Source organism: Cyrtonyx montezumae, unplaced genomic scaffold (assembly GCF_038088225.1).
Source record: "Cyrtonyx montezumae isolate F1298 unplaced genomic scaffold, pur_monq_1.0 scaffold_2, whole genome shotgun sequence".
Taxonomy (NCBI): domain Eukaryota; kingdom Metazoa; phylum Chordata; class Aves; order Galliformes; family Odontophoridae; genus Cyrtonyx; species Cyrtonyx montezumae.
The window spans coordinates 47,604,172-47,631,686 of NW_027071936.1; the positions used below are offsets into that span (position 1 = coordinate 47,604,172).

At 36.4% G+C, this 27,515-nt stretch overlaps 1 protein-coding gene across 2 annotated transcripts; it reads left to right on the top strand.

Annotated features, from left to right (window-relative positions):
- Positions 1-60: 60 nt before the first annotated feature.
- TMEM156 (transmembrane protein 156) lies at positions 61-27,262 on the top strand. 2 transcript variants are annotated; one of them, XM_065735687.1, is made up of 7 exons: positions 61-197; positions 4,271-4,549; positions 6,039-6,299; positions 8,332-8,439; positions 10,981-11,082; positions 16,249-16,353; positions 16,842-16,987. In XM_065735687.1, the coding sequence occupies exons 1-7, from the start codon at positions 98-100 to the stop codon at positions 16,856-16,858; spliced, it is 972 nt and encodes a 323-aa protein (XP_065591759.1). In that variant the 5' UTR covers positions 61-97; the 3' UTR covers positions 16,859-16,987. The 2 variants fall into 2 exon arrangements, with proteins under 2 accessions (XP_065591759.1, XP_065591758.1); XM_065735686.1 differs by lacking the exon at positions 16,842-16,987 and adding an exon at positions 25,449-27,262 and having other exon boundaries at positions 85-197.
- The last annotated feature ends 253 nt before the right edge of the window (positions 27,263-27,515 follow it).

Sequence of the window (27,515 nt, forward strand, 5' to 3'; positions counted from 1 at the left end):
AAATGGATAGACGTTTTGCATAAAGACCACACCAAGTTGAAAGCTAAACCAGGAAGGAAGTTGCCACCACTGTGCTAGATGGGAGTGCTTCAGTGGCATGTGCTTGATTTTGAGAAAATCAGAACTCTTCAGATTAGCACTAGGAGTACTCACCATGTTTATTTTATGTTTACCTGAGTTTTTCAAAGTCCATGAAGGTGAGTGATCAGCTTTTATAAGACCCCTTGCTTGTTCTAAAGTCTAACTGCAGTTGGATAGTTGGCATGTGCTTTCCTGAAAGTGATAGTTACGATGCTATACTCGTATGAACTTTGTAACACATATATATGGATTGTTTTCTTTAGATTTTTAATCAAGAGCTAATTATATGTAATAATTTTAAATGAGTTTGCCATTAGTTTATGTACATTGCAAAGATTTTTTGTAACTATATTCATGTAATTGTATTTCTTACTTGCTTTCTCTTTAAGTTAGTTGTTAAAAGGTGTATGTTGAGTAGCAGCCATCAACATCTACAAAAAATAAGATTTTTTAAATCCCTCTGCACAAATGCCTTCAAATCTCCATATGGTTACTACCTAGTATGAGACATAACCTATGAAGGAGATATGCAGAGGTACCATGTTAAAAAGTAGAGCGGAATTGATATTATAACTCAGTGAAGCAAATCTTTGAACAGAAATCCCCAATACATATTGGTGACCCTAAGCTCAATAGTGTATTTAAGATGAATACAAAATGTATAAGTAATGCATTCAGTGCTTTCTTAAAATTCATAAATAAATTAATATTAAAATAGCTTTGTCACAGCTGTTCCTAAGTAAGCTTTTGTTTAAGATAAATCTTATAATAAAAAGAATCCTCTTGACAAATGGTGTGTTCTAGACATTACTAAATTATTTATGAAGAAATTTCTTTAAGAAGTAATTTTCTGCAAGCAAATTAATACCAAAATATACCAAGATTCATTTACTTATGTTTACATTTTTGTTTTCATTCACAAAAACCAGCTGCTGTGACAGTGGCTGGAATATAATTTATAGATTTTTATAGATAATAAACCAACAAACTTGGTAAGCTGTCATAAGTTTCAAACATGAAAACAACCATTCAGTTTAAGATGTTGAAATAATGAATGTTTCACCTCCACACAGAAGTGATCAAAGTACAGACAACACAAATAAACAATGCCATGAATATTACCAGAAGACAACATTGACACTACTGTCAAAAATTCAGGAGTAATTGCATTTTTGCATTGTAATTGTGCTAGATTGTTCTTCTTGGAGTTGCTGCATGCTGCAATAATATGACCACTGAAATTCTGAAATTTATGTATGGTCTTAATCACTTTATATATAAAATAAGATGATCAGAATGCTCCACAATTATATTTGGAAGACTAGAATCATAGTCATATTTTGGATGTTCTAAAAACTATACGACTAAATAAAAGACTGCAACAATGTCTGAATCATGTGAGAAAATAAATATGCTGAAAAATTAAAAATGATAATTCTAATGAATTTGGTTGCTGATTCACTGAAAACATCCTGGGAACTGTTTTTTATTCAAAGTGTGTAGCAAGCTTAAAATGTGCAGAATTACTTTCCCATAGGTGTTTAAAATTGCTGGCTACCACAGGAGGCTGCAGACATTACTTCCCCACAAAAATTTGTTACTGGAAATCTTCTCTGACAAGTGGAAAGCAGTCAATGTACCTTCTATGATCAGCTCCTAAATGAGTGTTTGAGACCTTGTTCTTGACTTGACTAAGATCACATTAATGCTGCAGGTACTTCAGGTTTTTATTATAAGGGAATATAATGTGTTTTTAATATAAGTGAATATAAGCAAAGTGAAACTTGAATTTTTGTTTTACCCTAGGGGAAGTTCTAGCATTTAATTTGAGTCCAGAATGGGAATAAAAATAGAGATTGCACATTAAAGAGACATTTTTGGCAGGAAATCTAACCCAAATCATTAAAAACTTATCAAAAGAAAACAGATCAGCATCTTCAAAACTGAAAAATGTTTCCTTTAAATTGGTAAAGCATCATACTTATTTGGTTGTAAGTCTCTGAAGCTTTAATCTACCTTGGTTTAGAACAAGATGTTGTTTTGGAGCCTGATGCCCTCAATTCTGGTATTGTCCTCTGGGTCTGGCTATTTGATGGACTGTGTCCCCTATAAATCCATCATTGTGTATCCCTCATATTGTACTATAAGCCTCTGCCATCTCTGACATGCTATATGTTTGCTTCCATTTCTGCATGAAAGTGATAAAAATGCAATTTTGTATTCAGCTGAATTGTTTTGAAACTGAGTATCATAGATCAAAAGAGAAAAAAAAAAAACAAAAACAGTTAAGCTTATCCAAAATGCAATATTTATTATTTTCTTAAAGGGAAATAAGTTTTTTTTTACAAATTCAGATATTCCCTATGAATAATTGCATTTGAATGGAATTGGATTTTCAGTAGAAAGCAAAACAAAAAACTAAATAGAGGCTTAGTAAAGGATTTAATAGCCAGATAAGTTCTTAATACTAAATATATGGGTTACAGATCTTTCTCAGTAAAGATCTTATAAGAGGATGGTAAGCACCCTCCCTAACAGGACAGCATTCAAACTTTTCCAGTAATTTAGCATTGCCTTTACACTCTGTAAACTGGCCAACATTAGGCAGCTCTTGAGCCTGTTTGATCACGTGGAGCACAAAATGCAAAATGGAGTTCATGGTGCTCTGCACAGACCCCTGAACACAGTCAGCACTCCCAAGGTTTTGTACAAACTTGGTAAACTTGGGAACTGTCATTAGCTGACCTTGAAAGCTGTGGCAGTAGTCTTTGACCAGTTCCCCACAAGCATGCATGCCTTGCCAGGAAAGTAGAGTATACATTTTCCATCTGATGCTGGCTCATCTGACTGGAGGATGGCTGCCCAAACCACCTCCTCCAGCTGGAAAAATTGGGTCTCAAGAGCCTGCTCCACTCTGGTATGTGATGGTCAGATCAAAAGCATTTTGAGGAAAATCTTGTGTCTTTCCTAATGGAAAGATAAAATCCTATATTTTTTTACCCACATATATGATTTATTTTACATTTCAGTATATTATGCAAGTTTATAACTTTCTCATGTAATGTTAGCAAAGTGAAGGTAACTGACTTTGGCACTAAATTTTGGATTTTATTTCTGCTTCCTGACTGAAATCCTTCACTGATCTGTTTCTGAGGCCAGTCAGCTCTGATGTGAGCACAGATGGCTGTTGAAACTGTCAGATCGCAGCTGAGTGCTGGAGCAATCAAAGGCTGTTTTCCTGTCTATACATAAGGATTTATGAACATATCACTCCAATTACTCATAATGAGTGTTAGATGCAGAATTTCCACATCACAGAGATGCAAAGGTACTACCAGAATTGGAAGCTTAGCTGCAATACTATGGGTTAGCATCACATGAACTCATGGGAGGGATTATTTGTGTTCATAAATACATATTTCATATCGGAGTCCCAGAAGATTTTTAATCTTCAATTTCTTTCATATTGAAAAAAAAATAGTTCAAGGCTAACTCAAGTAGAAATACACAGTTCATACAATAAAGCCCTGCTTTAATGTAGAAGACAGTCAAAATAACATGCATTAATAATTAACACTGTGGAGTTTTTGTTTTGTTATTTGTTAGTTGCATTAATATGCTCCAGCTGCAGTAATTTGGTACTGAAATTCAACTAACAAAAACACTGTGCATTAAGTTTCATGATTGAATAGAAAAGAGCAGGAAAGGTGTGGCTGGAGGATTCAGCAGTATTTCTGTGGAGTTTCAATTTAGGGTTTCAGTGTTATTGGAGAGAAAGTTTTCATTTTCACAGATATTTTACAGTGTGATCACTCTGTTCAGTTGCAACTGCATGGTTGCAGGGTTATATTTCCTGTTTAAAATACAAGTGGGTTTCATTTTCTCTTCAAACAGAATGTAATTTGAACAACTTTGAAGCAGGAACGATGCTAGAGACCACCACAAATGCAACTGGGTATTAGAAGATATTCTGTGTAACTCAGCAATAAAATCCAATGTGTAGGTTGGGAGAATATTCTCTGCTTGCTTCCTCTTGCTTGATGATGCATTCAGTATTCTGTCATAACCCTCAAGAAGTGCATTTCAATGTATGATGGTTAAAGGATATTTTACCTGATACATAAATGCTCACACTTATCCATGTACCCTAAGAGATGGTTTTGCTAATACAGTACTCTTTGTTTTTCAGCTAACACTGTAGTTGTATCATGCATGGATACCTGTTCATTAAATAGCACCACCTTTCCACTTTGTACTTTTAATAATTCTTGCAAAAGATTGCTGCAACACAAAAGAGAAAATCCAGTTGTCTTACTGAAGACCATTGTAAACCATTCAAATTTCCAAAATATTCCATGTATTTGCCTGTCATCTAGTAGGGAACAACTGTCAAAGACTGAGTACTCAGAGTCTGAATCCAGCAGAGACATAAATGTTAATCGGCAATCAAGATCAATAAATACAAAATGTAAGTAGAAAAAGCAAAGTACTTTATTTGGAAGTGGTTAATTACAGCATAAAAATACATGTCTTGGTTTGGTAGTTGATGAAATTGATAATATGATGTTTGTTCTCTATTGGTCTTTGAAAATCCTGCAGATACTTTTTTTTTTCTTAGTAGATTTCTTTACATTACTGCAAAACACAGGCTTTATATCAGATTTGTAGTGGCAGTAATTCTTGGCTCTGAGTGGACCACGGGTAGCAAAATGCTTATTTCTTTTCTTTGAGGATCTTATGTGGGGTGTAGTATTCATTATCTTAAGGCCTGCAAGGAGAATGCTGTGAGATTGCCTTGTCCAGAAACCATCTGGAATATTTCTGTTGCAAATTTGACCTCTGCCAGATGGGTTTTATGAGTGCATTTTGATCCTTTTTGATCCTTTTTAAAATGCTAGATATCATAAAATATTTATTTGTTTTATAATCTCTGATGAGTTTTCTCAAAGGATTTAATTTTAAGGGTCATTGTGAAACTCTTCTTGCTGATGGCTGATATTATATGATAAAAAGTTCAAACAAGTATCTGAAGAACTAAATCAAAGATGGTAACTAATTAGATGGCAGCTATGCAAAAATTAAGAGAGCTAAACGACCATTTTTGTGCTTATAATCTATGATATCCATAAAAGTTTAGTGGCATTACTTGTTTAATAGAAGACAGCGCTGAATGAGGACCGGCCCAGTAATATGAAGAGTTTAGTAATATTCACAGTTGTTCACAGAAGTAGCAGCATGTTCCTTCTGTGCCTTATGCACTTGCGGTGTATCTGAAAACATTTGGAGGAGGAGAAGCTTCTGAATTTTGCTTTCCTAACATTGTCAGCAAAAGGCCAAGACCTGAATGTGAGAAAAGCAGTTCTCTTCAAACTGCATCATTTCCTCACTGAAAAACAGAGCTGTCTTTCCACCTGTGGAAAATACCAAAACAAGAAAAAATGTGTACAAACTCTGTTCTCATTTATACATGTATAACACTTCTGACAATGTCTCATTTATCTGTATTTGTTGTTAACGTTCTGCAAGTCTCACAGCTTGTGGTTTGAAATGAAACAAAGACTTTCTGCAACTGATAGCACATGGGCTGGATGTACACTGCAGATGTCTATCGTTGTACAGCTTTTATTGTTTCTTTTCTTTCATAGTTCAGTTTTTGGATTTGTTAGCTTTGACAACAAATGACAAAGCAACAAAAAATGAAAAGATTTGAAGGTGGTTGTAAGATATATAAAAAAGGCAATAATTTGCTGGGGAAATGTATTTTGTAGAGATAATCAGTACTCCAACTGTTCAGGATGATTTTACATTATATCCTTTTGTCCACTTTATTATAGTCAGTAATGTAAAAATGCACTATTTATGTTCTTAAATAAGCCAGAGAAATTATTTTATTGCTCAGACAGTTGTCTCTCATTGTGTACTGTTATTTAACAGTTTGTGCTTTTTTAAATTTGTAGTTCCTAGAGCAGATGACTCATCTGAAATAAACACAGAAGATGCTATTTCTTTTTATAAACATTTTAATTTCACCATGCTTCATGCAAATGAAGAAGTAGAGCATAGTACCTACTACATACTGGAAATCCACATCAATAACTCTATAGTCAGAGGAAGAAATGCAGCTGAAGAATACCTAAATCATTCTTGTCTCATGGCTATGATCAACGACCAAAATGACTGTATGAATATTTCACTGCAACTGAAGTCTTATGTGGAATGTAAGTTACAAAGGAGATTTGGAGGGGAAACTCAGAAACAATCTGCATCTTGCAAAAAATCTGCAGTAGATATCTGCTTTTAGCAACCTTTAGAAACTATTTCACAACAAAACAATGCAATTTTGATCATCCCTTAGTAAAAGACCATCTTCAGTACTCAGCTGGCATGTTTTACTATGTTTTTTTCTTTTTTCCTAGAAGCAAGACAGAAAAATAAGTGTCTGTAAATTTTCCCTTTTTTTTTTTCCTCCACTTAATGATGACAGACACAGAATGCACGTTTGAAAAAAGCTAGGATTAATTTTTTCCTTTTCTCTCCCCCACAATGGCATAACTCTGCTGTTTAGGAGGTAAATTAAACAATTTCAGTTAACTTTGAAGGCAGAACAGCCAGGAGACAAGTTTGACTTTTCATAATGTTGTGCAGCAACATTCTACTTTAGCATTACTTAAAAGAGAAATATTCAGTTGAGCTAGGTTTAGTTTTCTCAGGGGACAGCCTGACAGCTATTTAAGTTTCAATTTGCGCTGCAGGAGTTTGCCTGACCATAGTCAGGCCTCTCAGTCCGTGTACGTTACACTGTTCATCAGGGAATTGGTAAATTATTTCATTCATTTAGTTTTGTGAGGCAAATGCTTTTTATGCTATGCCATTGCTAGAAAAAAAATGTGTTTCTGAGTTGCATAAACCAGTGTAAAATATTTCCAGGTAAAATCCTAGTAAAGAGAGGGTAGTATATATTTTTTAAATATAAATAGGCCTACATGTAAGAGGAGTGTAGTTTTTAACTTGGCTGCTAACTTCAAAGCTATAAGCTCACCACCATTCCATAATAGTAATTTCAAATTAGTAATAAGAATTGACAACTATTTTGCTTACTTCAAAACAAAACTAGAGAGGTACACAGAGCTTTAACTGGGCAATATTGGCATGCAAGCCATTACAAGTCCATACAAGATGGAGTACAGTACCCTCTCTGAAAGAAGGCTTAAATGACTTCTATAAAACGTATTTTTTAGTTATGAATTAGGAGGGATGAACTGTGCTTATTTGAAAGCCTTATTGGTAGTTACCTCTTGACTTCTCAGGGGAGAAGACATTCAGTAAGTTAATATAGGTACAAATATAACATTCTAAGTCAAGAGAGGGGAAACAGTGGTTTGGCTGTAGCCAATAATTTGATTTTATATGAGTCATAGTCAAATTGTTTCACCTTTTAAAATATTTTATTAGACAATGTCAAGGTATGCATTAACATGCAGCTGCCAAAGAGGTTTCAAAGGTCTTTTGGAGAACTTGGGAGGAAAGTTCCCCATGCCCTTTGTGGCACACAGTTCTGGCTCGCACAAGGTACTGAACTGATTCCACAGGAATGTGGGTGAATTTCTGCAGCAGCCATAGTCCGAAAGAGCAGCCTTCCTCCTGCTCATGCTGAGTCTCCCACCAATTCTCTCCCAGAGTAGCTTTTGTTAAATGAATTCCCCATGGGGTTTGCTTGGGAGATATTTTCTTACTTTCTGAAAATAAGGTTTCTGTATATAATATTTTTCCTTCTTTGGTATATGAAGATGGACCGTGAAGTTGAGAGTGCCAGTACAGCTGAACATGACTTTTGTGTTCCATTAAAAAGCGAACAAAGAGAGGATATATATATTTCCCTTGTTTTACATTAAATATAAACACTGATCTTTGAAGCACTTTCTTACTGGCTGAGCTGCATGTAAAATTTTATATCTATAGGAAACATTTTAATTCACTTAACTACATGAAACTTTTTCAAACACAAAGAGATAGGTACAGATGAAAACGGAACTAAATACTAGATAGGAAGCTTTATTTCAAACAGCAAATAAGGCTGAAAGAGAAAGGCACAACTTTCTCTTTTGTTTTAAGTTTTGATCTGTGGAGATAAGCATTGTCCAAAACCCCACCAAGACAGATTATTGTTTTTTTAATTATTATTATTATTTTTATTATTTTTTCTGTCACTGACTTTCAGCTTCATTTAATCTCTTCTACGTTTTTGGACAGATCCAATGTGTATGACGAAGATCATTTGGCTCAGTATGATTCCAGTTGTTACTGTCTTGACTGTTTCAGTCGTCATCTACAAAATAGTTCAAGAAAATGGCCAAAACTGTAAGTAACAAGAAGTTCATCTACATGAATTTAAAGATATACATTATGAAAAATCTATAATAACAAAGCTGTTGATTATTAACGTGTTTCAGACAACAGCATTTTAATTGTAATGAGGTAGAAAATTCTGGAATACCCAGATGATTGATCCCATTCATCTTTGAATTGTGGATACAAATCCAAGCTTGCTGCTGCTAAATGAAGTCTGGTGTGTTGTTTTTTTGTTGTTTGTTTTGTCTAAAGAACTTCTGGTTGCAGACTTGTTTCAGTAAAGGAAATGATTACAGTTGAGCTTTGATCTAAGTGAAGGAGAAATGCTAGTGACCAATATAAAGAGATTTAAATACCCCTTCCTACTCAAAGTGTTTAAAAAACAAACTTTGCTGTGGAATAACTTGTTCTGACTTTTGAAACTAAAAAACATATTTCTACATATTACTTTCATCAACCAAATCAGGCTCTTCCTGTGTAATTCACTTGGGACAGAGTCTGAAATCAGGATTCACAGTATTTCTTCTAGCAATATGCCCTGGAGTAAGCAAAAATGAAAGTGTAGGAGTACTCTAAGCATGAGACTTTCGAACAACCAAGATGAAGTCCTCTGTGCAAAATCTATGCAGAAAATTGACCTCTTGTCAGTTGCTGGTCTTTATTTTTTATCAGAAGTTAGAAGTATGTGGTACAGGGAGCACACTCCCTTTCATCAGTGTGAAAGTGTTACTTAACCTCTTACCTAATATAATAGCTTTCAGATGCTTTTCACAGCCATTCCTATTTGTGTCAGCCCTGAATGGGTAGAAAGCTTCTTGAGAACGAGCATTTAGTTCCCATTAACAGACAGATGTCCATTCTCCTTGTAGTTGGGAGCTGCAGAATGGAGACCTTGGTCACAAGGGTAATAAAAAAATGATAAGCTACATGCATTCCTGTTATCATCCTAACTATATCCACAGGAAGATTTGTAATGGAAGAGGGATAGTAATTTTGCTTTAATCATAGCTGAACAGAAGGCAGAAGAGTGCCTACACACAAGATGTTTCCATGATCAGGATGTTTCTGTGATTTTTTGTTTTTACATACATTAATATTTATGCATATATTTTTAATTAAACAGTGAAATGATGCATTAAATTGACAAATCTTTGATGACCCCTCAAAATGACAAAACAAACCCTATTAGAGTATCATGGTTAAAATACATGACCTTTTATTTATTGCTAGAACCAAAGAACAAATGCTATTTAATGTATACAAAAATTCCACGAGCTGTAAAAGAGGTCTTTATAAGTGGGCTATTAAATTCTGTGGTTTAAAGGACTTTTATTTGCATTGTGAAAGCTACCACAAATTTCATGAGTGTGATTTTCTATGCTTTGAGTCATAACATCTCATTTTTAACACAGAGCTGTTAGTAGCAATGATTAATGATTTACTACCTTTACTCTTAAACATTGGTTTTCTATTAAATGGAGGTTTTTTGGAATTGTTGTAGACTCAAACAGGAAGGGAAAGATGCCCTTTGTGGGCTTCAGATTTCTGATTTGCTTCTAGAAAACATTTCCTTTTAGTAAAGGAATAGTGTTTTATTAGTTAAATTTACAATTTATAACATCATGTAAAACATCAGTATCTTACTGGCAAAAAGACAAGTGCATAAAAATTAGATTTAAAAATTTTATTCCTAATATGTATATATTGTGCCACTTTTAATTAAAAGACTACATTCTGCTTTTTTCAGTGGTGCCTGAAGAATCTGTCAGAATATTACTGTGTAAAACAGCTGCTATGAATTTTACAGTCATAGCTCAGTTAGTAGTTTTTCTCTTAATTTCTGAGTACTACTGAAATCTGGCAAAGGAATATGGAATTATTCATTTCCTCTTGAGATATTCCAAGATATTCTGCTAGGCAGACTCTGAGACTCTTTGAAACATTAATGAAGCTATTTCCAAAAGTACATCAAATAAAATACCCAAATAAAAGTGAAGGAGGTTACAATTGATCCATGACAAAGGAGCTAAATTAGAAATTAGTTCTTTCACCGTTATTCTTCCAGTCTTGCCTTAAAGCCAGTTTCAGAGCTTCCTTTAGTGTTAACAATTTTAACAAAGACTTAGGACTTCAGCGTATTAGATTTCATTTGGGTGTTCACAAAATACCATGACCTAAATAGTGCTGATTTTATGAATTTCTTAAAGACTATTTTTCTTTTTTAGCATTCTTAAAACAAGAATGTTGGGGCAAGTCTGTTGTTGGATGCTGAGACTTGAACTGCTGTTATTACAGATCAGTGCTATTAAGAGCAGCAGACCAATGTAAGACTGAGCAGTTTCATTAACTGGGTGCTAAGGATAGGCAGAGGTGTTCAACCCTATTTAACTCTATTGTTATTTTCTTATTTTCAAACCCTATTCAACTCTATTGTTCTCTCAGTCTTACAGAGCTTGTTCAGTTTAAGTATAGGGGATTTACCCACCCTTCCCTCTAATGACTGCTGTATATAATTTTATAGGTAAGGATATCTCATTTTGTTTAAAACAGATTGTAAGCGCAGAGGAGCAGCAGTTTCTACTATTCAAAGGAAAAGTAGTTCCAGACGTGCAATAAGAACCATTTCTTCTACTAATATTCATCTATTTCCTGGTAAGTAATATAAAAGTGAAATTAAAAGCTAACACAGCTTGAAGCATGAAGAGTTCAAGAAATGCTTTCTGAGTCTTTCCTGTCAAGGGATGCCTCTGTTTTGTTTCACAGTTACCTTGATCCTACAAAAATTTGATCTGTCTTATGTTATGGAAGCATACTTATACCAGAAATAAACAATTCTCACAAGGAGTCTGCGCAAAGTCATATATTATGTGGGAATGCTTCTGTCAAGTCTTCCAAAAGTTTTACATTAAGGACTGTCCACCTTTGTAGTTTTCGTTGTTTTTAATACTTCCACTTAATTTTTAGTCATGATGTGTGCCACATTTAACGTCTTGCAGCTGAGTACTTTGTGCATGAAAAGTGTACACAGATGCAGGGACACATACATGTATGCCTCTATGTATTTAGGACTTGACAAAATTTGCTATTAAATGATGGGAAGACAAAGCAGACTCAGAGAATGGCTATGCTGGCACTTAGAAGGCTAGTGCTAGAGAAAAATTCCAACAAAGTAAAATTTAATAGTTTCAGATCAGTATTAAAGTATAGTCTTCTGAGAGTATAATGTGTTTAGCACAGGTAAATTAAGGAGATGGATAAACTAAAGTTTTAATTGTAGAAATTAGAATTTAATAATAATTCTCTGTGTGAGGGTAAATTATCAAATACAGCTCTGAGTGTTACTGATACTGCTGGAAAAGTCATTGCTTCAATAACTTCCATCGATTCTGGTTCCACAAAAGGAGCTCTGTCTTTTTAATGATTAATGTGAACACGAAGAATAATAGCTTTGAATGAATTCAAAACAAGAACAGCTACAGAGCCAACAAATGAAATAAATGGTTTTAAATATGTCTAGGTTTGGATACCTTGCTGTTTGTCTTGTCAATTTCATGAATTAGAGAAAACTCAATAATTTCTCTCTGCAACACTGTAACTCATGGCATTTCAGTTTTACCTAGAAAAGTGTGAATAGCTCCCTGTCAGTCTGAACTCTCCTGGGAGTACAATTTATACTTCCCAGTTTTAGCACACAAGCTACCTCTAAGATATATTTATGAGCTCATTATTTTCATCCCCCAGGAAAGGGATTATCTCTCTGACATCTTTTGTCTTTAGTAGTTTCACTAATACCGTACCTGTTTTATTAGCACAATGTCATATTTAGTGCTCAATATCAAAAGGCATTTTTGATGATGAAATTTTATGGAAATTCAAACCTAGTTTTATTGTACTAAGGAGAACAGAAATTCCATATTGGTCTGTTGTTCTTACTTCCATGTTCCTCCCGCTTCAATCTGTCCATTTAACTCAGAAAGGTGCTTAGTTGTATGGAGTGCGATAATGGGCCCTATTCTAATCTGATATTCTTTGATTTCACTCACCATGATTCTAATGAATCCAGTCATTTTCCCAATTTATACTTATATAATTTAAAGCAGAATCAGAACCATATGAAAAGTGCTTACTTCTTTCCAGCTACTATGTTTAGGATTTGCAACTGTGATCATGGGTTATAAATTGTGGTAGATTACTTATTTGACAGCTCTTGATAATATTTTATTTATCGTAAATAGCTTGAAATTTGGAAACATAACAGAGATCCACTGAAGACACTACAACCATCCTGAAAGCACTGTAATGAAAATAAACAAATCTACATTACAAGAGAGTGGGAAGGTATCTCACACGGATGAAAAGATGTATAGGTACTCCTCAAATCACAAAAAAGACTAAGGAGAAAACTCATACTTAGAGAACAGTTTCTTAAGAAGGCTCAGTAAATTAGTTGCTTAGTATCACAGTGTTACTATACATAGATAATTTACAGCACATATCTGTTTTGAAACTGTTATTGCCACTATGTACGAGTCTTTACCATCTAGCCCAGTGGCCAGAGGAAAGAAGGAAAAACCTGCAGTATATTATCTATGGTGGGACTGAAATGATAACTTTCTGGCTTAAGAAAATCATGGTACTTTAAAGTAGGCACATACAGTGATGATAGGGGAGCTTTAGTGTGTTCTGGTCATGAACATAGATTCTATCATGTCTATTCTGTTAAGCTAAAAAAAAAAGTATGTGAGAGAGAGCATACAGAGTACATGATATCTAGAATTTGGATTTGTCATTATATTTATGTAAAACAACCCCTTGTATGGTTTGAATTGACAGTGCAGTTTCCCTCTATTCTGCTGCAAGAGTACAGAATGCTTTTTGTTCAGTGCCAGAAGTCTATGTTCTTTAAATGGCTGACCTATATTTCCAGACATGGAACATTTTCATATTGAGTAGGACATGATAGTAATAGTTCAAAGTATAGACAAAAAATCAATTTCTTGCTTTGTATTCATAACTGAGAATCTTAGGGAGATTCCCACATCAGAGGTTTTTATTTCAAGACTTTCTTTTTTCAAATTGAAGAGGCAGTAGAAAAGGTTTTGGAACAGCTTAATAAATTAATAATAGCAATTACGAGTGCTAGGTAGTATTCCCCACTCAGAAACTGCTAGATTGTCATGTGTGGCTCACTGCTTAAATCACCTCTGTTCCAGCAAAATGGAAGGTAGCTGTACTTATGCTGCTCTCATACCTTTTCCTTAACCCATTTTCCCTAAACCACTTAAATACCCTTTCCACTACTAGCAACTGATTAAATATCACTGTTCTCATACAGCTGTATCCTAAAAAGAATTTAAGCCTGGGGGCATGGCACATAAGTACCTACTGGGAGTAGTACAGTGAACTATATACTACACTCTTTAAAAAATAAAAAGAGAAAAAGGAGAAGAAATAGAAGAAGAAAAAAGAAAATAGTTGCACAAAAAATACAGATTTCTTAAATAAGAGTTTTAATAGTTATGAGTGAATCTGTCTAGCAGACTGATACTGGAAGTTTCATTAGTGTAAGTATGTGGGTTATAAGCTGCAGTTTGAGTTCATACTAGAAGTTTACCACTGTAAATTCCAGATATCATTTTTCTAGCATTAAAAATCACATACAGTTTTGTCCTATTTTGAAAGCAGCATAAGGTCTGCTGCAAAAAATCCTGTTCCCACTTCTGTTCTAGAAGAATACTGTACAGAAAGGGAACCATATTGCTAATATCATCAGATTCGCATGCTACAGACTTTGTGAACAATCTTAGCTCAGACATATTGGCTTCTAAATTTGCTGAAATTGTCTATTACTTCTCTTCTCATTTTCAGCAATACTCCATTGGCTCACAAAGTCTAAGTTTGGCTCATTACATTTTGGTATACAAATGCAGGATTCCCTGACTCACTCCCTGAGTTTGCTCACAGTAATGCTAAGTTAATTCCAATGTATGTTTTCTTCTGATTATATTACGATGCTCCTGGCTTTCAGCCGTGTCAGATGAATTCATGTACATACTGCATTTGCTGAAGCAGATTTTGAACTTATCCCAGTCGTGGTACTGAGTGTTCCAAAGACTATATTTATTGAAGCAGTAACTTTTTAATTGAGATTTAATTCATTAGCCTGTGAATTACAAGATGCATTTGTATCTGTGCTACTTATCTGGAATCTTAGAGTTATAAATTTTCTCTGGTGAAAATGAATGTAGCCCAGCATCAGCAAATGTGCCCAGCACTTTGGCTACTTTGTGGTTTCCTGAGCTCACTGTTAGCGAAGACCAGCATCAGTATTTTGGCCTCACATCTCACATTAATGCCTACAGCATTAATTAGATGCAAAACAAAGACAGGAGAGGTTTGTTTAATCTTGGCCAAGTGAAGCATCCCATATTTGATTCTGATCTTTCCCAGTTAGTTCCTGACATAGCTGTTGTCTTTGGTACTGTGACTTAGAGGAATAATGCTGGGAAAAGCAAAGATTATCATGATATTCAATACTTAACACAGATTTACGTGTTTCAAACATTTGTAACATTTCCAGAGAAAAAGTGTGAAGCTTAATTACCACTTTTGGTCTTTTGCTGTTTCAGAAAGGAAAATAAAATCAAGAGGGAAAAGTTTATCTTATCAAGCTTTTATAGCTCCTGTGCGCTTTCATTAGGGTGCTTTTAAATGAATGGTCTTTTCTTTCTCTGTTCAGTTTGCATGCATGCAGAGCAGTGTTACACATAGGCTCTGAAGGGAATATCAGCCTCCATTCCCATCTTTCAGGGTTCAGCCTGAAGGTGAAATAAGGTCCATTTTAAAAATCTGCCCTAGTTTCATTTTGTTTTTCATAATTTCTTAATTACCAAGTTTCTTAATTACCAAGATCCAAACTCCACTTTTTAATTGTGTTTGTAAAGGAGAGATGCTTAGTTGATACAGTTAGTGGAGAAGGGATGTAGCTAAATGTAAATGGTACAGTACATCCTCTTGTTATAAACACAGCAGAACCTCATTTGTAAGTTTACAGGAGTTATGAATGTTCAGAGATTGGGTGGGTCTGAAGTTAAAAGTATTTGGGGCTCTACTGTAGCTCTTTGAAAAATGCGTGATTGCATCAATAACTCTGACTTCATTAGCCTGGCAATACTATTTCAGTCTGTCTTTATCTGTACTCCAGTAAGGTACCATATCAGCATCTGTGTTGTCAGTGTCCTAAAGGTATCACCATGCCTCACTCTGTTTCTGAGGTCTATGCTGTCATCTCTGTTAACCACTATATGACACCTGGATACTCTTCCTGTGCATACAGCAAGTATCTGAGGCCACATCAGATGTTCCTGAGTGACAATCTGGACTGTCCTTACATGAAAATGAATTGAAAAGTTTACACTCTAAATTTCAGTTGTTTCTGCTCAACTGGCCATCAGTAGGCTTTTGTATTTTGGGAGACTTCTAGTTAAACCCAAATTTGCATGTATTTTCACTACTAGTAAACTTTTCACCAGCAATTTAATTGCCTACCTGTGAGCTGCTTTCCATAAAGATTTAGGATCAAGGTGTTGTAGTCTAACTAGCATGCAGATGTGAAATACCCAAACATGCTTATGCCTGCAGGAATTCCAGAGATTTATCTGTATCTCTAGGCACTGAAATCCTATTGAAAAATTGGTTATGCACCTCTGTCTTGTATTTAGATAGTTCTCAATGATTTTCAAATTTGCATATTCAAACATTCTGCAGATATATTTGCTGTTTAACAATGTGGATTAAAAATATTTTAACTTTTAACAGTGAAGACCAACAAACAATTGATTCCACTTACTGCACAGGCCACGAAGATACTGCCTGTAATTCCTGAACAAGAACATTGTCATCCGAGTACATCAACTGTTGAAGGTATGTAAGTACCTTACAATGCTCAAGTTTTTCTGTTTGCTTCATATTTTTAGAATTAGTATCAAGCAAACACAGACTCACAGAATCACAGAATCAGAGAGGCTGGAAGGGACCTCTGGGTATCACCTAGTCCAGCCCCTGCTAAAGCAGGCTTCCTACAGTAAGTTGCACAGGAAAATGTTCAGGTGAATTTTGAATATCTCCAGAGAATAACATTCCACAACCTCTCTGGACAGCCAGAAGTTCTTTTTCGTGTTTGTGTGGAACTTTCTGTGTTCCACTTTGTGCCCATTACCCCTTGTCCTGCCACTGGGAACCACTGAAATGAGCCTGGCTCCATCCACTTTGATTCCTGCCCTGTACAAGCATTGACAGGATCTCTCCTCAGCCTTTTTTTCTCCACACTGAAAAGTCCCAGACTCAGCCTTTCCTCATAAGGGAGATGCTCAAGACCCCTAATAATCTCTGAGGACCTCCACTCTCTCTAGAAATTCCCTATCCTTGAACTGGGCAGCCCAGAACTGGACACAGTACTCCATATGTGGCATCATCTGCTCAAAGTAAGTTCCTACTTCTTCTAGCCAAATATATGAAATGACAAACAGGAAAATGTGTTCTGTGGGAGCTAGATGGCAAGAAAACAAAATCAAGTTTCCTTCTGTTAAGGAAAAGGCTAATCTGTTAGCCTTTTAAATGCTATGTGTCCCTGAAGGTGACAGTGCTAATTCTGATGCTATTTTTCTGGTGCAGAACAGTGAATCCTAGACTTCAGCAATTTGCTGACATTTGTTTCTGACAAGGGCAAAAGAAACAGTTTTCAAATAATCTCTGGAAATAATCATGTATTTTAAATAAATAGTTAAGTGATAAAATTCAGAAAATTCATTGTTACACCAGTTACACCAGACAAGAAGTTGGCTTCAGCTTGGAACCAAAACTAGAATACCATTTGTAACTTTCTCTGGTCATTGTATTCTAGTAAGTGTTTCAGGAAGTCAAGATTATTGGAAAAGTTGTGAAAACAAAAAAAGGTGCAGTAAAGAGATACCTCTTCCTGAAAATACTTGTTGTGCCTAGAAACAGATTACTCAAATAAGTAATACAAATAGACTAACACAGATTTTATAAATGGGGTTATGTCTATTTACATAAATTTGTATTACTCTTCATGGTGACTTTTTTTAGGTTAAAAGCATAAGAAGTTCTTTACATGTATTTAAATTGGATGGTGTTTTTTCAAAAATGAAAGACCATGTCATGCTATGCTATCTTTTCTACATATTAAAAAAGATGATGTATATTTTGTTTCTTGTGCTTCACGTGGAATCATAAGCAGCAAAGTTCTGCACTGATAGCAGAGCTAAAGAAGCAATTTGCAACAGCGATGCTGGCAAATAATAATTGAGCTAGATTTATTTTTCTGCTTCTGAGAGAGACCAGCTGTGTTATGGGGCAGCATATTATCACAAAAATGCAGGCAATTTTTAAGTGGTTCCCATCCATAGACCTTATGAGAACTTATAAAGATGGAAAGTTGACATTATCACTGTTCTAAAATGAAGCTAACAAGAGACAGAGAAAGATAACATGATTTGGAAAGTCAGAGAGGTGGTGGATGTCCCATCCTTGGAGATATTCAAGGTCAGGCTGGATGGGGCTCTGAACAACCTGTTCTAGCTATACACATCCCTGTTCATTGCATAGGAACTGTACTAGATGGCATGTAAGAGTACCTTCCAACTCAAATGATTGTATCATTCTACAGCACAGGTGAGAGATCCCTCAGATCACTTGAGTTCATCTGTTTGCCACTTGGATGTCATGACCTTTCTCATGGCTTCCATCAGCTTTTCTCTAGGGCCCTTCTTCCTTTCTGCAGGGGCCCCTCCCAACCACTTCAGCATTAGACTTTCTGTGGGGTTAACAAAAGTTCATCTTTTAGAAGCAGGAAACAAAATGTTATGGTCTGTTCCTATGCAAATTTAATGCCTGTGTTCCTGGGGGTGGAGGACCATTCAGACTGATCTGCTAGTACCTGTTTTGCTTTTATTATCTTACATATTCTGTATTGTAGAATAGAAATGAGGAATGTAACAACTTCATAGACGTTCTGATTAGTATGTGAGATTCAGGATATTTTTGATTGAAGTAATCTCTTTGATCTCTGAGCCTGTCATTGAAAGAAAAAGATTAGGTGTCTTGAGAAACACCAAATAAGCTTGTTTCAGAGCTGTGCTGCACCATGGTCATAACAGCCTTCCTTCGGAAGGACTGCTGGCAGCAAAGTGAAATGAATGCAGTATGTGGGATTAATGCTCAGTACATGATATTTTAATGTTACATGACACTGGATGGAAAGATTATTAAAGAATGTGGCTGGAGAAGGACTCACATGTACCTGGAGAGACAAGAATTAGATCTACATCTTGTCTTCCATTCCAACGGGATTTTGAGTAACATTTCTCACAGGAATAGTCTCAAAGCTCAATACTTGGTAAAAACAATAAAAGCACTTTCTGCTAGTCTTGCTTCACTTCCTGCAAAGAAACACTTCATCCAAAAAGTCAGATGCCACTCATAAGCTACCCACAAACGTACTGTTTACGTTTGTGGGTAGCTTAGTAGCTAACAGCACTGCAGTTACAGCTTGCAGGAAAGCTTGCTGGCTGGAAGTACTTTGGGTTTCTTTGGATGTGGAAGGAGGCTGTGACCTACTTCTCTCATAAGAGCTAAGGTCATCTTTATTAAGTCTCTAGCACTCTACCAAAAGCTAGTTTGCTCAACAGGCAAGAGCTAGCTGCATTAAAAGTGCTGCACATAAACAGGTAAGTGCTGAGATAGATTGAAAAATAATAAGATTATTAAATTCACAGAATTGACAAAGCCATTCACATATGTCATCAACATGATAAAATCTGATTGGTTTGTTTGACAAGAATAAGGGTAGGGTGGAGGTAAGAAGTGTGTATCAAAAGCTTCTTGATCAAAGAGCATCACCTTTTTATCACAATCTCAGTTGCTTCCCTGAAACACATGGATTTCAAATGACAAATACAGGAAGTTGGAGTCAAGTCTCTAGTGAGGAAGGGTTCTAACCTGAGATTTTCTATCTGGCAGCTTTCTGCTGCCAGAGCTCCACTGGTGATATTGCTCACAGCTGCCCTTCACTTCTTCAGATCTGACTTCAGTCCTATAGGTAAAAGTTACCACAACACCTACCTTAGATCAATGAGACAAGTTACTGACTTGAGAACTGTGAGCTCTAAAGCTAATGTGTATCCATTCCTCTGTATGCACATCAGCTTTTAAATCACTTATGTTTTACACTTGTAAATTTTGGCAGCCCAGGCTGTTGGGTGAGCTCTTGGTTTGGACAAGGCACCTTCTCTGGAGCTGCACATTTAGTAGAGGAACACATTTGAAAATACTTCAGCTGTTGAGGTGGGTTTCAAGTAAACAACTTTTCTTTGAGTGATGCTTTTTCTAGATTCCAGGAAGTTGAATCTGCTTAGAAAATATCAACTGCAGCACAGAATGTTTATCTGATTTTTCTGCAATAAGATCAGCTACACAGTAAGTGCAACAGAAGCTGTAAGGAGCAGGAAATAAGTAGTCCTCATTTTGTTTGTTAAGGCTTCAGAAAGAAATGAATCTTATTTTTAACAAACAACATTGCATTCCATGTTTGTCATTTTTAAGGTGTGAAATATGAGAGGACTTTTTGTTGTGTCCTATATCTTAGTACCCTGGAGAGTTTTGAATTGAAGGTTTGATAAGATTCATTTTTTAATCCATCTATTTTACTGCTTTTAAATCTTCCTGGGTAAAACATGATTTAAAATGTTGTGGAGACAGGAGGAGATCTCTCTGTTAGCTGTGCTAAACTTTGTCCCCAACATGCTCTATTCCTCATGACAATGTACTACATCAAAGTAAGTAAAATAAGGGTGATTTGTTTCTGAACACTCAACAAAACAAAGACTGGCTGTGTGGTGGTAACCAATGGACAGGAAGTAATGGGCAGTGTATGTATCTCTATGCACACACATACACACAGGCACACAAGTAAAAAATTCAGCAAATAAAACTCTCACCAGCTTCTGCACCCATACACCTTTGACATAAGAGAATCTTTTCAGTCTAGTTAACTTGAATATCTCTGTATATTTTCAAGAAAACTATTATTATTACATTTGAGTGCTGAAGTTAAGAATACTTCTCTGTTTCTGCCATCTTTCATTAAACCACCATACTAGCAACTGTGCTGGAAAAAAATGAGTGAAGTGTTTCAGGTGCTGTAAGACAGTCCTCTGCTTATGTGTGACAGTTGTAGATATATTTCCTAAGTGCTGTCAAATGGTGACATAAGAAGTGACTGTAGACTTCAAGGTTGCTGTTTATTTGGTTAGAAAGCATGAACATTTTATTCAGGGCAAACATTTTCATTACGAGGCATGGCTTTTCAGGGGACAGGATGCTAGAATCGAGCCCTGGAGATCTAATTTCTTTTTCAGTCCCTTCTGGCGACTCAACTTACTAATTGCAATGTGACAATAAATGTTTGTTCCCAGCTAAAACAAAGAGATTGTGTTGTGCTTTTTACTTACAAAGCCCTATTTGCATCAACTTGTACTCTTATCTTAATGAACCCTCCTGGTATCAACTACTATTTTTAGCAGCTCTGAAATGCTATGAGATGTTTATCTGGGTCTGTTGCTTTTTTTTTTTTTTTTTTAACTGAAGTGTCAGCAATGAATATTTTTTTTCTGTGACAAATGAAAAGACAGAAACAAGAAGGTACATTGATAATAAGCGATCCAGGAGAGCAGATCAGAAGAAAGGCTGAATTGATATATTAAATCTAGGCTTCCTCTAATTAAAAAATTCAGCACGACAATCCATAAGGAAACTAACATTTCTGAATGCACCTTTTTCAATAACAGTTCCCTAAAACAGTGTAGGGAAAATAACTATTGCAGTAAGAAATTAAAGTGAACAAATAAGAGTCAATTCAGTGTGCCCATCAAGACACACCTACATACGGTGAACAGCCTATCTAAAGGTATTAGAACAGTCAGTGATGTGGTTTTGTTGCTGGTTAGCCCTGAAATCATCATTATCCAGGGATAACTTGTCCTTTGAGGCTGAAGCAAGCACATCCCAAGGAGTGACTTTTCTCCAGCTCTGTCCATATCCATCCCTTGGTGGTGATCTGTCCTTCCCAAAGCAGACTGCCACAAGACTAGCCAGCCTCTTAAATGCCACACACACACTTCAGCCTTGCACTGATCAGAACAGAGCAAGAATCGTGTGTGTGGCATGAAAAGTATCCTGAGCCTTCTACCACAGCATTTTTGTCCTCTGCCTTTTTAAGGGGAAGCAGTGTTGTATTCTCTGACTCAAAAGGAGCATTAAAGGATTTCACGGCTGACTAAGGGCAGAACAGTGCTCTGCCTTATTTGGGGAAATTAGAGGCAGATACTGAACTGACAGTTCTCGTTTGAAGTGCTGCCATTTGATGAGGGAAGGAAAAGAAAAAGGAAGGAAGGAGGGAGGGAAATCTTAGGGAGAGAAGAAGGGGGTGAGGGTGGGAGGGAGATAAGGAAGAGAGGAAATCAGAGAGAGGACAAAGGGAAAGCAGAGAGAGAAAGAAAGGAGAAAAAGAGAAAGAACAGGAAAAACAGGAAGAAAAGGGAGGAAAAAGGAAGAAAGAAAACTGTCTTTCAGCCAACTGTTTTGAACGTTTATTATTATTATTATTAACAGGGTCCAGTGTCATGCTCTAGGCTGTCTTTAGATCGAGTTCACACAATTTGGTCACTGTTACCCTAAGAGCACTTTATTTACTGCATCTGTCTCTTTGACAGTCAATGCCCCAAGGACAAGATGAAATAATCTTACTGCCCTGCCTCCCATTAATTCTCTTGATAAAAGTGGTTGATGTGTCAAAGGCTGCTAATGAAAGTTCCACGTCAGCATTTGCCAACAAAAAGTGTGCTTCCCTTTTCTATCAGCACTTTCATCTCACTTTATAGAGAGCTTTCAGATCCTTGAATACGTAGTGCTTCACATCTCTGTATTTCTTTCTGAGTGACAGTGTAGCTGTGTAGTTGAGCAAGACAAGTTGGTCTCCCAGTGAATGTATAATTTAAGGCACAATCTTATCTTCAGGTGAAATGAATTATAAAATTGGAACATAAGGTAGATGAAAGGTAACTGACAGGGAGGATGCACAGGGGAAGAACATATATGGCTGAAAAGATGAAAACCACTTTTACAGAAAATAAAAGAAGCTGATGTGTCCTTTTCCTCTCTTGCAGTCCAAAAGCACACAGACATGTCACTGCCCACGTGGCACAATTTGATACCTATCCAGCTACATTCAGATTGGCATCAATGCTGTCATTTCCTAAGGATATCTCCCTTCCCTAGCAATGTAAAAATTCAGTTGTAAAGAGTCCAGTCTAATTCCTTACTAATGTCTAATTCAGCACTGGTCTATCTAGGACATTACCTGGGCTTGGGCCCAGGTCCCTTCTGCCTTCCCAAAGAGGCATTCACATATCTTCATTATGAAATTTAGTAGCACAGACTGAAAGAACCAACTAAAACTAGTTTTGCTTTTCAGGGCCCTGGGCAGCCTGATCTAGTGGGTGGCAGCCCCACCCATGGCAAGGGTCTGGAACTGGATAGTTTTTAACACCCTGTCCAATCCAAGCTATGACTCCGTGATTTTCCTTATGTGATCATGACAATTTTAAATACAATAATAATAAATACAATAAATATTTTTGTATTTAAAAGAATCCCCTGTTGTGAGAGAGAGTCACGCAAACAACAGAAGATACTAATGCAGGGGAAACAGTGAAACTGTTCAAAACATCCTCGCAGAGGAAGCACAGAGCAAGTGTGCTCAGAAGCAAGAGTGAGATTAGTTAGGCTCTTGTAAATTGTATCTGTAAAGAACAGTAGGTGTGATTTCAGATTGATAGGATCACTCTAGTTATCCCTTTGGTGCTTTTTTTGGAAAAGCATTGAGTGCTCAGAAGTAATATATGTCCTGCGATTAGAGTCATCATACAATTGGATGTGCTCATGCTGAGAAGTTCAGCCACATCTGGGTTTTCCAGTTGGCAATAATTGCAACATGGAATTCTTTATTTTTTTTTATGCTTCCATGAATTTCTGTAGATAAAAACGAAAAAGACCTATGCCCATATGCAATTTTGAATTCATTTGAGGACTACATGAACTTAGTTGATTCGATATTTATTTATTTTCAATATTTGAGTATCACAAAAGATAATTCTCTTACTGTTTTTGCTCTTGAAATAGATTCAAATCTCAATTACTCATATAAATTAAAACTCCTCTTAGTAGGAAAGAGCTTACAAAATCAGACTGCTGAGTCTAATTCCAGGATACTTGGCATGATTATTGGTCTCTGCTTAAAGTGCACACTTGGATGTGTTTCTCTCCTAAACAGACATTTGAAGTTTTTGAAGGGAAGCAGTCCTGTGTGCTTGCAGAACTGGACTGTAACGGGTGCCGTACAATCTGTTTAAAACCTCTGTTCCATTAGTTGGCATCAATTTTTGATGCATTGTATCCTGCCTACACATTTGCTAGATTGCTTCAGCAGCTGCTCCCTTCAGTATCATTTCACAGCCAAAGAAACACTTCTTATCCTAGTTCTCACAGTGTAAAGGAAAAAAAAGAGGCAGATGTTGTTATTCAGCCCTCAGCTACATGAACTACCAGAATGGGTGACAAGCTGCATTTGCTTTTTCACTCCGTGGGAATAAGAACTAAAGAAATACTGCAATTTTTTCCCAAGCACTTTATAGTTCCCTGAAAACTAAAGCAGAGCTTGATTTGGATCTGGGCATTTTCACGTCTAATCTCCTCATTGCATTTGACTTCTTCAGGAACTGCAGTCCAGCTTTCAAAAGACTCACTGATGATTACTGAAGAGCGTTTTTCATCTGTAAAAAAAGCTGTTCCTATTTCTTTATTTCCTAGTTTGTCCTGCAATAAACAAGTAAACTACATGAAATGAAATTGGGCACAGGTCTGCAAATTTCCATTAGGATAATTTAATTATTTGGCTGAGCTGCACTTAGTAAGGGTTGCTTAATTTCTGAACACTCTGCAGCAGGTGAATTAGTTCACAAAGAGATGTCTTGGACCTGACACTGAGTAAGAGACTATGGAATGGAGGCAGGTATTACGCTGAACTCTTCCCAACTCATCTGGCTGCCAGGAGAGGAGATGAGAGTGGAGCTTGCTCAGTTATTTCAAGGAGATCGATCACCACCTACCTTTAAAAAAGCTCCAGAATTACCTCTATGGAGTCAGCAGAAGCCCAGTTTGATACACTTTAAGGATATCTTGCTGGCTCACTGAGCTGGATGTGTGGCCAGTGCTCTCCCATGCAGCTTGTCTCTGCACACTGGATGCTTTAGACAGTCCCATACAGCCAAGCTTCCCTGAAAAATTAGGGCCTATGGTTATCTCTAGCGTTCCTCCATCCATGGACCAGTTACTTAAGCCACCATTCTATTGACAGTGTCTTTTGTAGCTCCTTCACTGCAATCTGGTGTATATCTTCTATATAATTAACTGCTTAGTTAGAATTTCCCCCCTTCTCCCTTTCTTTCCCTTTTACAATAAGAGGAAAATTCTGTTTACATGGGTTGGTAGTGATAGGGGGAATGTTTTTAAACTAAGACAAGGGAGATTTAGGTTAGATACTAGGAGGATGTTTTTCACTCAGAGGATGGTGACATGCTGGAACAGGTTGCCCAGAGAGGTTGTGGATGCCCCATCCCTGGAAGCATTCAAGGCAAGGCTGGATGTGGCTCTGGGCAGCCTGCTCTAATGGTTGGTGACCCTGCCCATGGCAGAGGGGTTGAAACTAGATAATCTTTGAGATCCTTTTCAACATAGGCCATTCTATGATTCTATAAATTAATTACTGTAAATGTTGAAAGAAATGTAGAATTGTGAAGTGCACTGCTTTGACATTTAAGCAAATTAGAACATACTGCTTTCTCACCTCTTATTTCTGATATTAATGTTTTCTTTCATTTCAGGTGGTACCATATGAAATACAACTCCTATTGCATGAAAGAAAAAACATATTATACCACAGAAAGCAACATCCCCATTTCCAATTTGGGAACTCTGTTTACTTATTTATTTACTGTTTACTTTACATTTTCTGGATAATGCCAGCTGTGCGGTTTAATTGAGACGCTTCATTTTATCTAACGGAACTACTTCTGAATATGAATGATGAACACATTTTGCTTTAGAATCAACTTCAGTAGGAAATTATAGATTTCCCATCTATTTTCTATTCATTCAGGATTTACTCTTAATCGTAAGGCTCTGAGATAATCCATGGAATGATTTATTGTTCCAACTGGGAAGAAATTTATGATCTCCATAGAATAAAATACTGATAAAGGATAGAAATCAACCTATGTTTTCATGAAATGAGCACAGTTTGCAGCTTTTTTAAAATCTCTAGGTGACTGAGATGCCTAAGAAAGATAATTTCTTACTGTTGAGGAGGATGGCCAATGAAATACAGAAGGAGAGAGTTCTGCAGTACATTTTAATTTTTGCAGCAAAGTAGAAAGAAATTCATCAATTCCACAACATTGTAGAGGATAAAGAAGAAAAATGTGGAAAATTTGTACATTTGGCTTAAATCCACTAAATCATTATTACTGTTTTATTTTATAAGCCATTAAGATGCCAAATGGGTTTTGTACCTTTTGAAAAATTGCATTTCTATTTTTTGGATTAGCTTAGGTCATTAGTATTCAAGCTCATTATCTCCTGGAACTTTTCCTTACTTTCCATTTATTACTGCTCCTCTGAGCATAATGGAGCTGTTTGGGCTGAGCAGGGTCCCAAACTCATTCGGCTCTAACACGTTATTTGTGAGTATAATCTAACCATAAATTACTGGGCAGAGACAGAAATTGCAGAGCTAGGGCTTCAGACTCCCTTGTGCTAAATCCATCAGGATGAACAGATTGTAAACTGCCCATTGCAAATATGATATGCAGCCATTTAGCGTCACGTTAATACTTTATAACCTGCATCCCTTACATTTATATAGCTTTTCCCTCCTGAAGCTTTCTGAAATTACTTCTCCAGCCATTACACTGCATGATGCAGTTCAGATTTAATAGGAATTGTTGTGAACATTAGCTTCAGAATAATTTGAGCCCATACAGATTTTTTTAAGTTTAGTTGTACAAAACTGTAGCATTTGCTTCAATTGTTTGTTACCATCTTATAAAAAAAAAAAAAAGTAAAAGAAAAATACTGACTTTCTTGATTTAGGAGCTTTCAAGGCTTCATTGCGTATATGTGGTAATAACTTAAAGCTTTTCAGAAATGGATTTTTTTAATGCAGCCTATAACATAAACCTCTTTTTTTATTCCCCCTTTCTGTGGATCTCCTACTTATGGATGGAAGAGAAATACCTATCTAAAGTCACTGTAGAATTGCTAAGGCCATATGAGTCAGTTTTTAAATGCTTCAGATGATGGCACTATCTATCACTCTTCCCCTTCAGTAATCCTGGGATTTTGGTGGTAGAGATAACCCTGCTCCTTGTGACCCCAATTTAATTTCCTTTCTCCTGCAATTTATTTCTTTTTCGTTGCTGTTGCATACAGCCTCTCCCTTTTTTCCTCCTTGGAGGGAGAAACTGCGCCTTTATTGCCCATAGTTATCCAACAGCTTTCCAAGTGTTTTACCACCTTGGGAGTTTGCATCTCCTGAATTACCACTGTGAAACACCAAGAACAAGTAAAACCTTTTAATCTCTCTTGAGTAGAGCTTACCTTGTTTTGCAGGTAGGATCCAAACTGTAGGAAAGCAGCCTCTCTCGGCCTCTCACAGGGCACACGCCCCAGCCCGATTAACTCTACTGAGCTTACTCCAGTTTATTGATGCTTCACTTCCAAACCAGATACAATCCTCTAGGCGTGGTCTTATGAGTGCCAAGGTGGATAATTGCTCCTTCTAATACAGCTGTGGAGGCATTTGACCACATCCAACTTGCTCTCCACCAAGGCTTCTTGGTCCCTGTTAGAGCACTGCTTTCCAGTCAGTCTGTCTGCTGGAGTGGTGAGAC